Source organism: Podarcis pityusensis (assembly GCF_964106645.2).
Source record: "Podarcis pityusensis genome assembly, chromosome: 2".
Lineage (NCBI taxonomy): Eukaryota > Metazoa > Chordata > Lepidosauria > Squamata > Lacertidae > Podarcis > Podarcis pityusensis.
Window position 1 is genome coordinate 111,142,358 of NC_138029.1, and position 14,518 is coordinate 111,156,875.

Here is a 14,518-nt window from a genome sequence, read left to right on the forward strand (position 1 = left end):
ATTTTGTCTGATTCCTAGCTGTTTTATCTTCTGCTCCCCCAAGGAGCCCGCATGTTTGGTACGCTAATAGTTCAGCGCTGTTATATTGATGCTTTAAAAAACAAAACAAAACCCTTAACCATTGCCCAGCAGAAGGAGCAGAAAATATAACAAATCTAAGAGCTCATCCAGACTTCCTTTGGCACCACCCTTTCAGACACAGATCTGCGCTTTCCAGGTCTGTCCCAAGCGTTTGTTTTTTTAATCCCACTGCTTTATTTATTTTAATTTATATAGAGCAGAGTAAACACTGCTCTAAAGATAACATGCTGATATGTTTAGACTAAGCTCATTAAGTTTTCTTGAGAATAGAAGAGAATAGAATAGAATAGAATAGAATAGAATAGAATAGAATAGAATAGAATAGAATATTAAAAGAAATAATGTAGTGATACATGATTTGCAGTGTAAATAAGAACTTGAATGAAAAAATGATGAGCACTGGTGGAGGGAAGTCATAAAGGTGTATTATCATCCACCTATTTCATGTACTTCTTTCTTACCTTTTCTTTTGTTTTTCTTCTTATCCTTTTTTTGTTGTTGTTCTTTTTTGTTGTTATTATGGTTGTAAGTTTATGTGTATGAATGTCAGTATGAATGTCTAATCAATTAAAATAAATAATTTAAAAAATAATAATTTATTTATTGATACATATTCCAAGATATACGAAAATACATACCCATTGCAAAGTATATTTTTATAATATACTGAGATAAAACAGCTACTTTAGTCTATAAGAGAACAAAGTCAGGAGGGAGAAAAGACAAGGAAAGGAAAAACCTAAAGAAAGAGAAAGCAAGAAAAAAGGAAAAAAATAAAGAAGAAAAATAAAGAGCTTCTGGTTCTCTGTCCTGCAGCTACATAAAATATTCATTCCTTAAGATCCAACCATTCTATTTTCCATCCAACCAGTATTTTCCATCTTTGTGCATATAGCAGTCTTGCCACTGTATTGGAAACTGCTCAGACAAGGACATGGAAAACGTGTCATGAAAGGAAGTCTGGATGAGCACCTAAGTGAAACGACTTCAGATCCTCAATGCCCAGTTCCAAATGGAGAAATCATATTGCTCTTCTGTCCTCTGGCAAAGAAGTACTGTATTGGCCCGAATATAAGCCGCACCTTTAAAATTGGAGCGGGGAGGAGATAAAAAGAAAAACACCCGAATATAAGCCACTCCATTCCTTGCTGTTTCTGGCTGCACACTGGGGGCGGGGGGGGGGGAGTCGTGCTGCTTTGCCCCCAGCCTTTCCCCTTCCTCGCTTTCTCCCTTCCCAGCCTTGGGGGAGAGGATGGAGGACTACGCGCAAGGTGGGTGGCCGCTTTGCCGTGCTCCTGGCACTGTTTGCCCTGAGCTCCTGGCTGCATACCGCAAGGTCGCGAATATAAGCCGCACTTTAAATTTTCATGGTCGGAATTTGGGGGAAAAGCGAGGCTTATATTTAGGCCAATACGGTAACCTTTTCTCTGAGGTTTTGTTTCACTTGATCAATTGCCTGCTGGCCTTGAGTGGCTTTGTAGCTTCTCCAGCCATCAGACTTGTGCTGGTGAGTTGTTTAGTCGTTTAGCCGTGCCCGACTCTTCGTGACCCCATGGACTAGAGCACGCCAGGCACTTCTGTCTTCCACTGTCTCCTGCAGTTTGGTCAGACTCATGTTTGTAGCTTCGAGAACACTGTCCAACCATCTTGTCCTCTGTCGTCCCCTTCTCCTTGTGCCCTCAATCTTTCCCAGCATCAGGGTCTTTTCCAGGGTCTTCTCTTCTCATGAGGTGACCAAAGTATTGGAGCTGGCGAGTATGTGATCACAATTACCAGCCACCATGGATATGGCTGAACTTAGCGATCTCTGTGTCTCTGTGGCAGGATAGAAACAGTTTGCCCTCTCAAAATAGCCAGGAAAGGAGAGGAAAATCTGGTTGGCTGGTTTTGCCAGTGGAACCTTTGAAAAGGTGAGCAGTTGCTGTAAGGAGAGAACTGATGCTGTCCTAAGATGTATCACTGCCCACCTGCCTGCCTCCGTCCTGTTCAACTTGTATATTTATAATTAAACAGATGTTGCTTAAAAAAATAGTGCAAGTCTCCATTTTTTCATTTCACTTTTAATTTGCATATTACGATGCACAAGGCGGTTCGCAGGCTGAAGGAATGACAAAATAGATAGCAAAGATCACACACGTAACCACAATCTGATCCGATACAAAAAAAGGTCATGATAACTTTAATTAAAAACAACAACTTATATCAAATAGAGCAATATTCAATAATCCATTAGAATATAGCAGCAAACAGCAGAATTAAATATCAGCAAAAAACAATTAAGCAGTCTACACTTAACAATTACAATAAAGAATTACTAAACTGTAGTCAATAAAAATAATGACAAGTCACAATGTGTATGTATATATTCCTATATAGTTCAGGAAGTGGCCTTTACATCATGTGAAAGCTCAAGTATAATGTGGAAATCAACAGGGAAACTCAGTGAAAATGGAATAAACTGTCATGTGAATGTAGCTGCTGTCTAGAGTATCCAGCTAGAAGGTCGGGACCCATCTGTATTTTGGACTCCACACCATGGAAGTACCGTATTTTCCTGTGTATAAGACGCCCCCATGTATAAGATGACCCCTATTTTTTCGAACCCAAAATTATTAAGAATTTATGAAGAAAAGTTGTTGATTGCCATGCCGAAAACCATGTATAGTGGTACCTCGGGTTAAGAACTTAATTCGTTCTGGAGGTCTGTTCTTAACCTGAACTTTAGTTAATGGGGCCTCCTGCTGCCGCCGCGCCGCCACTGCACGATTTCTGTTCTCATCCTGAAGCAAAGTTCTTAACCCAAGGTACTATTTCTGGGTTAGCGGAGTCTGTAACCTGAAGCGTATGTAACCTGAAGCATCTGTAACCCAAGGTACCACTGTATCAGACGACCCCCCATGTATAAAAACTAAGAAAAAAATTTGTCTTATACACAGAAAAATACGGTAATTTCAGATGCAACCCTGCTTACATTTACATGGGAGAAAGCCCATGAAGATGTTAGGTTTAAAAAAAAAAAAAGCTGAGAAATACTCATCTTCCTTGGGCACATGAACAAACATGAACAACCAGAACACGTGGTTAGCATGTCACAACATCTTCATTAATACAAACCAATCCCACAAAAGGCATTTAACAGAAAGAATCAAGAAATACAAAATTTCCTCCTGTAAGCTTCAGGAACTACAGCTCATTGGTACTAATTCATCCAGTCTTCAGTAACATAAACAAATTATGAATCATGAAAATTGCCTCCCCTTTTCTGGCAAAGCTCCTGTAACTTTAACAACTTCATAATAGACAGAAGTTCAACAGGTACACCCCCCCCCAAAAAAAAACACTTCAAGCTCTGTAAGGAGAAAACAATTAATCTGCTGCTACTGCCCCTTAAAAAGCACATGATCATTCACCATGAACAGGAATGAAAGAAATAGCCCTAAATATCAAGGTGTGTGACCAAGGATCAACTAGTACAGCGGTACCTTGGGTTAAGAACTTAATTCGTTCCAGAGGTCCGTTCTTAATCTGAAACTGTTCTTAACCTGAAGCACCACTTTAGCTAATGGGGCCTCTTGCTGCCGCCGCGCCACCAGAGCACGATTTCTGTTCTCATCCTGAAGCAAAGTTCTTAACCTTAGGTAGTATTTCTGGGTTAGCGGAGTCTGTAACCTGAAGTGTCTGTAACCTGAAGCGTAAGTGGGTGAAAACTGTCCACTGTCTGGGATTTTTATTTCAAAAGCAAACATATCGAAGCCGCAAAACAGAAAGAAAGAAAGAAAAACCCCGTCATCTAGAAAAGCAGCTACACAGCCAACTCATTTTGACATTTCAGCGAAGTCTCTCTCTCTCTCTCTCTCTCTGGAAAACTGCTAAGTTGATGTTCGATGGGCTGAGCTGCACGCCACAGCGGTGGGGTGTGCAACCTTTGTCCAGTATGGAAACTAGGAGGAAAAGAAGGAATATATATATATGAATTTATGTTGCATGACTTGATAAGGAGGTGCTGTGATTCATAGGTGATGGCACTCTGTGCTTCCAAAATATTCAGTGAGGCGCACCCAAGGTCCAAGTCCAGGTCATTGCGACTCTACGGTCTCCTGACTGTTCAGCTGCCACTTCACTTCAGCTCAATATTTCCTTACCTTTTTTACCATCACTTAACTTAAGGATAGGGTGCAAGTGGGCCTCCCAGATGTTGTTGGCCTACTATTATTATCAGCTATTAAATTTATTGCTTGCCCAGGTCCCAGGGCAGGTAAAAACAATTAAAAATTCAGAATTAAAAACAGTTAAAACAGATTATAGCTGCAGGAACAGAGAGGGCGCTGAAAACACACATCTCAGGGGTCAAAGGCCAAGGTAAAAAGCCGTAAGCCGTATAGTGAGGAGCCCAGGCACACTTCTGCAGGGAGTGAATTTCACAACTGAAGGGCTACCACGGAGAAGACTCCCACTCCAAACTTCTGAGGGAGGTGGAACTGCCACAAAGGTCCCCACTGCTGATCTCAACACACGTGAGGGTCTGTTGGGAAGGAGGCAGTCTTTCAGACTACAACCCCCCATCATCCCTGAGCATTGGCCACACAAGTCTGGGGCTGGTGGAACAACAACAACAACAACTGGAGGGCCACAGCTTCCTGAATCTCTGACTTAGCTCACTGTAGTTAAGGCCAGTGGTGCCATTAGGGTAAAGCTTGGAGGGCAGATGTCTAGGGCCATCCTATTCAGCAGAATGAGCAGGATCTCACCCCAACAAACACACCAGGGCTTTCTGAAGTAAGTGAAGAAGTAATGCACATTCTGAAGTAATGCCGTCCTGGTTTCTGATTTGATCCCAGAATATCTCACTTTTCTTTAAAGATAAAGGTAAAGGGACCCCTGACCATTAGGTCCAGTCATGACCGACTCTGGAGTTGCGGTGCTCATCTCGCTTTACTGGCTGAGGGAGCTGGTGTACAACTTCTGGGTCATGTGGCCAGCATGACTAAGCCGCTTCTGGCAAACCAGAGCAGCGCACGGAAACGCCGTTTACCTTCCTGCCAGAGCAGTACCTATTTATCTACTTGCAGTTTGACGTGCTTTTGAACTGCTAGGTAGGCAGGAGCTGGGACCAAGCAACGGGAGCTCACCCCATCACGGGGATTCAAACCGCCGACCTTCTGATCGGCAAGCCCTAGGCTCTGTGGTTTAACCCACAGCGCCACCTGCGTCCCTCACTTTTCTTTAGGACGTCCCTATTTTCATTGGAGAAATGTTGGAATGTATGCGTCCTAAGAGGGTGTCCATTTGAAGTAATACAGTTTACCACCAGAACAGCCACCCTCCTGAAAGAGCATTAAGTCCAGAGCCTACAATTACTGAACTGTGCTACTAAAATTCAAGGCCTGATTTGAACAATGGGAATAAGGCAGAGCGAGTCATTCCTGAGGGTTGCAGGGCAGACGGCGTGCGCTCTCCGGTTAAAAAGACAAAGCAAAACGCTGTGCAAACAGAAAATTAAAAACACCAGGGAGAAAGGTTCCAGCCCAGCCCTTAGCCTGCTCAGCTGGTTTTCTATGGATGGGTTTTGTTTTGTTTCTTTAACACAGAGGAGCATTTGGAAAGATCATCTGCCATCACCTCCAGTCTGAAATGACACAGTCCGTCCGGTTACCTCAACATTTATCACATTCTACTGTAGTCATTACTAGGTTTCTTTCATCGAAAGACTCTATGACCTTTGAACACCCTTCCAACTCTCTGCTGCACATCTGGATCCAGCCTAAGTTCCCTCTTCCTCCTAAAACTTAAGAGCATCTTCACATTCCAGGTCTTTCCCTCTAGCCTTCTTGGCCATGGCTACAACTGTTAGGTCAGGGCCAGGGTGGGTGTTGTGCGGATGCCTGATTATCGTCTTCCAAAGCAACCACTCTATCCGAATTGGAAAATGGTAAGCGTGATGCTGGTGGTCAACAAAAGAGGTTCAAAGAATCTCTCAAGGCAAATCTTTAAAAATGTAGTATAAACACTAACAAATGGGAAACACTGGCCTGCGAGCGCTCCAATAAGAGAACAGCCTCCACCAAAGGTGTCGTGGGTTTTGAATACAGGTAGGTAGCTGTGTTGGTCTGCCGTAGTCAAAACAAACAAACAAACAAAATTCCTTCCAGTAGCACCTTAGAGACCAACTAAGTTTGTTATTGATATGAGCTTTCGTGTGCATGCACAAGAAAGCTCATACCAATCACAAACTTAGTTGGTCTCTAAGGTGCTACTGGAAGGATTTTATTATTATTATGGGTTTTGAAGATGCTCAAACTCAGGACGCAAGGGAGAAACGTGCTAAGAGGAAGCCACGCTTGGCAAACCCTCACCGTGATTAGCTCCCGCCCAGAAACCTATGCCCCCACTGTGGAAGGACATGTGGATCCAGAATTGGCCTCCACAGTCACTTACAGACTCACTTTTAAAACTGTGTTTATGGAAGACAATCTTACTTGGCTACGAGTGGCAGTTCCCTCGCTGCGAGAAGCCAAGTTACAGGGAACCAGGCAGAGGGCCTTCTTGGTAGTGGCGCCCCCCCTGTGGAACGGCCTCCCACCAGATGTCAAAGAAAAAAACAACTACCAGACTTTTAGAAGACATCTGAAGGCAACCCTGTTTAGGGAAGCTGCAGTTTGTGTGCTGTGGTCTCTAGGCAGCAGAATACATATGGAAATATCTGGCTAACAGATGTCCAACTCTAAGATTCCATGGTTCTATGCGATGTGGTGGTTGGACTAGCTAGAACTGGGGAGACCTAGATTCAAATCCCTGCTCATCTATTAAACTCACCCTCTTTTCATCTACCACACAGGTTGTGGTGAGGATAAAACAAGGGGAGGAGACGAACCATGTAGGCTTCCTTGAGCTTCTTGGAGGAGAGGAAAGATTTGCAACCTTATTATATTTTATTTATGTAAAGCAGGGGTGGGAAACCCTCAGGCACAGGGGCCTAATGCAGCTGTCTGTGTCTCTCTACCTGACCCTCAGGTCTCTCTCCAGGCTACACCCCTCACTGCTCAGAAACCCCTGGTTTTGTACTGAATACACATACCCTCCAACATCTGGGTGATCCAAATTGGGAAGCTTGTTTCTGTTTTTTGTTTTGGTCCTGAGCTCTTGTGGGAGCCAGCTGACTTGCGCCGGAGCGCCAGACCAAAAACAGGACATTTAGAAGCCGAGATGGCTTCTGATGTCCCACTTAAATCAGGGCAGTCGAATGGTATGAATACTACATTCTAGCCATGCAAAGGAAAAAAGTAATCTCCATTGCTCCACCCACTTTGGCATCTGGCTCCTCCCAAAAGTAGCATCCAAGCCCTTAAATGTGGCATTTTGACTGAAAAGGGTTCCCCACTCTGATTTAAATAGCTCCTATGCTGTCTTTCTGAACAAAATCCTCCCAAGATATCTCACAAAATGAAATTGATCTCATATACCTAACAGGAGAATTTAAGTTCATGGACTTAGCAGGGAGTCACACTTTCAAATGAATCACAGTGCAGCCCACTTGCAATGCTCCCAGTCTTGCGTTAAACAAAACAACCAATTAAATAAATTTCTTAAGCATCCCCTCTCTTAAGTAGGATCACTCCCATCAAAGTGATGGCTTTTTCCTCCAGGGCTCACGTTTGGGACAGTTGTGTCCTGTGCCAAATGAATGGGCCTGGGCATACTTGTGGAGGAGGAAAAAGCCTTTTGTAACAAGGGGAAACAGGCACGGGGAACAAAGTTCCAGACTAGCTTTCTACTCTACTGCACCCGAGTGCCCTGCCTTTTTCAGAGACCTTCAGGGTCCGCCTGACTTCCAGGCAGCTGTAAACGCTATCTATCTGCTCTGGTGAGGTTTCACAGGCGTTGGACCCAGAGCTGACCAATTCTTAATAATAATAATAAAAACTTACCAAAAACAGGAAGCCAACCAGCATGAAAATGAAGAATGACATCGTCAGGCATAGGAGGACTGTGGCCCATCCTGGGAAAGCACCACAGTTGGGATGGCATGTGGTGTTCTCTACAAAACGACAGGAATAAGATATGTGAACTAAACTGGCAACAATTTACTCAATTTACTCATCAACAACTTCTTATAGGTGATCCACATTCCAAACACATGGCAGCTTGGGGAGTTGGGGGTTCTCCAGCTCAGATTTTTGCTTGAAAGTAGTGAGAATGTTGAACTGTCTTATAAATCCTGTTTCAAGAACCCAGCTGCTGCTGCTGCTGCTGCTGCTGCTGCTGCTGCTGCTGCAGCTGCTTCCTTGTCATCCCCTCCACCATTACTGGGTCATAGCTCGGTTGTAAAAAGGTAAAGGTAAAGGGACCCCTGACCATTAGGTCCAGTCGTGACCGACTCTGGGGTTGCGGCGCTCATCTCGCTTTATTGGCCGAGGGAGCTGGTGTACAGCTTCTGGGTCATGTGGCCAGCATGACTAAGCCGCTTCTGGTGAACCAGAGCAGCGCACGGAAACGTCATTTACCTTCCTGCCTGCCGGAGCGGTACCTATTTATCTACTTGTGCTTTGACGTGCTTTCGAACTGCTAGGTTGGCAGGAGCAGGGACCGAGCAACAGGAGCTAACCCCGTCGTGGGGATTTGAACCGCCAACCTTCTGATCGGCAAGTCCTAGGCTCTGTGGTTTAACCCACAGCGCCACCTGCGTCCCAGCTTGGTTGTAGGATCATAGAATTGTAGGGTTAGACCCCTTGCAATGCAGGAATCTTTTGCCCAACATGGGGCTCAAACCCACGGCCCTCCGTTAAGACTGAATGGAGCCACCAACCTCATTTCCCCCCACCTGCCTGCCTTCTTACATATTACACGTTCAAAGGGGCTGCATTATTGCCTGTCAGTTTCCACACCATCCTCTCCTCCGTCTCACCGTTGCCCTTGTAGAACTCAGCAGGGAGGACAGTGGCAGACAAGGCTAGAATTTGTTGGTTCTGCCTGTCGTTGACTCTGGCTCCACCTGCTGGTGGTCTCCCTGCCTAGCATCCTACTGGTTCCAACCAGCCCCAGCCACTGCAAGGCAAACGTGGGATTCCAAACCCCATGTTTGCATTCCAAAGTGTAGGGTGGGGAGGAATGTCCTTATGTCTGGGAGAATCAGCAGACAGAAGAAGGGTTAGGCACCCCCTCCTTCCACCCACCAGTTTCCCCCCACAAAGTGTCCCATCTCCTCACTATTTGCATACCCTCCAACATTCCTCTGAGGAAGACAGGGGTGCCCTATGTGGTTGTTGTTGTTATACCCACCCATCTGATGGGGTGGGTTGCCCCAGCCACTCTGGGCAGCTTTCAACATATATACAGTGGATGCTCAGGTTGCGAACGCGATCCGTGCGGGAAGCACGTTCGCAACGCGCAGCACAGCGTGTGCACGTGCACAGGTTGCGATTCGGTGCTTCTGCACATGCGCTGAAACCTGGAAGTAACCAGTTCCAGTACTTCCGAGTTTGGCACGGTGCGCAACCCAAAATTGCGCAACCCGAAGCATCTGTAACCCAAGGTATGACTGTAAACACATAATAAAACATTTTTAAAAACTTCCCTATACAGGGCTGCCCAGATGTCTTCTAAAGGTTATATACTATCTCCTTGACTCAGGGGTCAAGTAACTCCACACCCTCCAACATTTCTCCGATGAAAATAGGGACACCCTAAGGAAAAGTGGATCATTCTGAGGTCAAATCAGAAACCGAGACGGTTTCTGTAAATCCGGGACTGTCCCTGAAAAATAGGGACACTTGGAGTCTGCTCTGGGTTTACCAAAGCAAATAACCACTTTGCAGAAGTAGGAACCTAGGAACTACCTTATACTGGATCAGACCAATGGCCCACCTTAGCCCAGCAATGCCTGCCCTGACCAGAAGGAAGTTCAGGCAGGGGTTTCTCCCAACCCTGAATCGAAAGTTTCCTGCTTGGCAGGGGGTTGGACTCGATGGCCCTTGTGGTCTCTTCCAACTCTATGATTCTATGAAAGCGTGATGAATTGAATTGACCACTGAACTGAAAGCAGATACTGTGCCATTGAACTATGCCCAGTGCCCTAAAGTAACATGCAGTTCTACCCTGAAGAAGCCAACTCAGCGGGGCTATAGATAGGTTGCTTATTACCTTCCGCATGGACCGTGGACTTTCTAAGAGTGGGAGTGGCATTTACAGGTGGGATGGTGGTCTCTTCCTGCTGCAGGGTGTTAGTTTTCACAGCAACGGTGCCAGTAAAATTCTCTGTCGAAGGGAGGGTCAGATCCTCAGGGTTTTCTGTCGAGGCAAAATCTTCCTGGCCAGGGGAGCCTTCCCCCAAGAAGCTGATGTCACTTCCTGGAACGTCCAACCCAGCTCCAGTTTGGGTTGCTGTAGCAACACTCTCAGGACCCAGAGAAGTTGCATAGGGAGCAGATGGGGGGGTTGTAGAAGCAGCACTGTTGACGCTGGGAGAGGTGCTTTCAGAGGAACCTTCCAAAGCCATAGAGGAGACGTCAGGGGTGGTTGTGTGGGCAGCACATCCCAAAATGGGGCCTTCAAGTTCCCCGCCGACTGCATTGTTGCCAACTTCTCCCGTGGTGGCTCTAGTAATTCCTCTGACGGTGGTGGTGGTACTTCCTCCAGCAGTAACAACTGTGTTTTCCCCATGAGCTGTGACATTTAGAGTCAATATGACTGTACATCCTTGAGAGATGTGGGCTGCCATTAAGGCAACATCCAAAGCTGTTGCAAATGGCAAAGCGCAGTGTACCGTAGTGACGGTATTGCCACTTATGCTGAGGGATATCTTCATTTCTGCAGCGGTTCCTTCGGTGATAACGGGACCTGTGGGTGCTGAAAATAAGAAATATATAAATTCCTGCACCAGAATTCTCTCTACCACCTTCGTAGTTCTTTCATGCAAGAAGAAGAAGAGTTTGGATTTGATATCCTGCTTTATCACTACCCTAAGGAGTCTCAAAGCGGCTAACATTCTCCTTTCCCTTCCTCCCCCACAACAAACACTCTGTGAGGTGAGTGGGGCTGAGAGACTTCAGAGAAGTGTGACTGGCCCAAGGTCACCCAGCAGCTGCATGTGGAGGAGCGGGGAAGCGAACCCAGTTCACCAGATTACGAGTCCACCGCTCTTAATCACTACACCACACTGGCTCCCAGCTGGATACTGAAGGGAGTGGGTGGCATGGCTCAGTGGTAGAGCACATGCTGGTTCAATCCCCAATATCTCCAGGTACGGCTAGCCTTGGGAAGAGCTGCTGCCACTCTTTGTAAACAATACTGAGCTAGACAAACGAAGCGGTGGTCTGACGATATAAGACAACTTTGTTGGAAGGGACCCCGAGGATCAACTAGCTCAATGTTTCCCAAACTTGAGTTTCCAGCTGGTCTGGGCTACAGTTCCCATCATCCCTGACCAATGGTTCTGCTAGCTTTGGACGGTGGGAGCTGTAGTCCAAAAACAGCTGGAGACCCAAGTTTGGGAAACCCTGATCCAGTCTAACCCTCTGCAATCAAAGAATAAGCAGCTGTACCTTATGGGGATTGAACCTGCAAGCTTGGAATTATCAGCACCATGCTCTAACCAACTGAGCTATCCAACTCAACAGGGGAAGGTCCCCCAAATTTGCTGCATGAGACAGCCTGCTCCACATTGCCCAGTGGGAGGGATGGCTTTCATTTGCTTATTATTGCATTGACACTCCACATTTGCTCCAAGAGCTCAAGGTGGCATAGATCACTCTCCTTTCTGTATTATCCTCATAACCACTCCATGAGGTTGGTGACTGGCCCAAGGTTGCCCAGAGAGCTTCCAGACTTAGTAGGGGGTTGGATTCCTGAGTTCTAGTCCATCAGCTGTAATCACTACACTACACTGTCTGCAGCTTGTGTGTCAAAAATTCTGGCCTCTGCCACACACACACACACACACACACACACTGGCTAAAATCCTAAGCACACTTACATGGGAGCAAGTTCCATTGACCACAGCGGGAGTTGCTTCCAAGTAAATATGCACCAGATTTGGCTGTGAATCCAGGAGGTCTTACCAGTTTCCGCAAGGCACAGGATTGCTGGGAAGATGATCTTCCAGGGGGCAGCCAGCACGGGCTCCATTGTAGCTGCTCCTTAGCGACTTCACCGGCTGCCCGAGGCAGGAGTGCCAGCGATCGCATGGTTTTATGGGAACAAAACAAACGGGATGGTTTTATGGGAAGGAGGGCGTCTGGTATCCAGTGACACCAAGGAGTGTTTCCATTAAAATGGAGGTGCTTCTGCCTAGTGATAAGGGAGCTCATCCGGTGGCGTTGGGCAGTGAGAAAATTATAGCCAGTAAAGCGTAATAAAACAGCCTTTCATCTGGGGCTAAATCCTTTCTTCCAGTTGGGTCAGAGCATTTCCAAACCAGATTTCTCCAGTTTTTCTTTTTATTGCATCTCCTTTCACTAGAAAACCTTTCTAGGAAATGGAAGAGAAAACTGGGGCATTATCTGAATATTCTAGGGGCAAAGGAATAAGAGACCATGAGAGCTGAAGGGACTTCCGTAAACCCATAGGTATCACGTTTTGAAGCGCCCATAACAACTCAGATATGGTGGGTTTTTTAAAAAAAAAATTTACATTTGTATATTCTGCGGTCTGCATGTCCACCACACATCCAACTATCTAATTGAATCACCTACTGCCAGGATCTTCCTACCTCCAGACAAATAACTGTCATGGTGGACTGGTTGGATGTAGGATAAGGTTGCCAGATGTCCCCATTTCCTGGGGACAGTCCACGGATTTACAAATCAGTCCCTATACAAAATCCATTGAAGTTGAAAAGTGTCCCCGGATTCATTGAAAACAATCTGGTAACCTTAATGTAGGAGTGGTGGGACACACCAGCTAGGGAACCCCCAAGGGAACCCCCAGAGGAAGAAGGCTCAGAGCCAGGGAACTGGTGATGGGATGACCATGAGTGGTCAGAGGGAGCAAACTGGGAGGAGGTGGTGATGTCGGAAGCTGAAGAGGCAACAGGGTTTAGTGAGCAGGAAGAGGATGTGTCAGAGAGCAGTCTAGAATCAGAGGCAGAAGCAGAGATCCGGCTGCTGAAGAAGCAGAGAGTCTCCCCCTCCTGCTTCAACCAGCTCCACTCTCCTTTGGTTTCCCAGAAGATGTAGAAATGAAGAGGGTACAACAGAGACAGACAAGGCGTCAGTCTCAGACTCCTTAGGAAGAGGAGGAGCCTTAGAGAGCAATGCAAAGGTGGGGACCTTCAGTCCTCGCAACTGCCTCATTGGGGCAAGACCTACTGGGAATAGTTGCTGTGATCACTAGGACTGAGCAGTTTTGTTTCTTTGAATGAAGAGTGAACTTCACTGACATCGGGCACTGTGTTGTTTTATTGCTGACCTATGCCTGAGAGCATCCTTGACACCAGAGGATAGCTGTTCTTCTGGCAAGGAATTGGATCTCTTCTAAGTGAATGTTTCCCTCTTCCTCAGAGTGTTATTCTTCTGCCAACACCTTCATTCTCGCCAGCAGCAAGAGAGCGATCCTTGTGGGAAAGGGACACAGCTATAACGTCCCTGAAGGCCTCACCCCGCAGCCTCTCTTAGTTTTGGCATGTCTGTCACCATGGCCTCAGGGGGGAAAACTCACTGCATCTTGGCCACACCTAGGGCTTCTGTCCAACAAGATAGTTGTACATGTGGCAGAAAGTGCAAAAAAAAAGCCCCACATTCCTGCTAGCATTCTCCCTGAATAATTGTTTTTGTAGTTAGTTTTGCAGCATGAGGGCATTCCCGTTGAGATCTCATAATGAAATTCTATATCAACCTATTGCAACTTTCAGGATAGTGGTACCAGATCTCACATTATTTTTGATACAGCTTGTAAAATTTCCAAATGCTCTTCAAAGACATCTTTGAACACATCAAAGGCAGATCCGGAGTAGCGACTTCTCCCACGGGAACACTAAGATGGAAGAAGCTACATTCGTCAGAAACTTCCTTTTTCTTATTTCCGGGCTCTGAGTGCCGTTGCCAAAAGGCACCAACCCACGCGGAATATGAGCAAAGTTGGGGTAATCACATAGTTTGAAAAATACAGGTGACCTCTTCGATGGGAGAATTGTATAGAATCCAATGAAGGAATGTGTTCATTGGCTATGAGATACTGACTGACTCCTGGGGTGAAAAATATTAGTAATGGGGAGGGGGACTAAGAAAGCAAGAAGATCCCTGCTGGATCAAACCAAAATCTTGTCTAATCAAATAGTCTTGCAAAGTGGCCAACCAGCTATCTATGACGCAGGTGGCGCTGTAGACTCTAAACCACTGAGCATCTTGGGCTTGTAGATCGGAAGTTCAGCAGTTCAAATCCCCTCGACGGGGTGACCTCCCGTTGCTCTGTCCCAGCTCCTGCCAACCTAGCAGTTCGAAAGCAT

General features: G+C 46.1%; 1 protein-coding gene across 1 annotated transcript; it reads right to left on the minus strand.

Moving 5' to 3' along the window:
• Positions 1-2,124: 2,124 nt before the first annotated feature.
• Positions 2,125-13,043, minus strand: LOC308469997 (uncharacterized protein). The gene is made up of 4 exons (XM_080993188.1): positions 12,135-13,043; positions 10,219-10,923; positions 8,007-8,116; positions 2,125-4,022 (listed from the first exon to the last, which is right to left on the minus strand). Exons 1-4 carry the CDS (start codon positions 12,199-12,201, stop codon positions 3,951-3,953), a joined length of 954 nt encoding a protein of 317 aa, XP_080849314.1. The 5' UTR covers positions 12,202-13,043; the 3' UTR covers positions 2,125-3,950.
• Positions 13,044-14,518: the final 1,475 nt, after the last annotated feature.

Bases quoted from the DNA above. Each gene is read 5' to 3' on its own strand.
- LOC308469997 (XM_080993188.1), bottom strand. From the start codon at position 12,201: ATGGAGCCCGTGCTGGCTGCCCCCTGGAAGATCATCTTCCCAGCAATC. The intron at 8,117-10,218 runs GTAATAAGCAAC...GTCGTTTTGTAG, and splicing joins GTCCACGGTCCATGCGGAAG to AGAACACCACATGCCATCCC. The intron at 4,023-8,006 runs GTAAGTTTTTAT...TTTTCCTCCTAG, and splicing joins TGGTTGGCTTCCTGTTTTTG to TTTCCATACTGGACAAAGGT.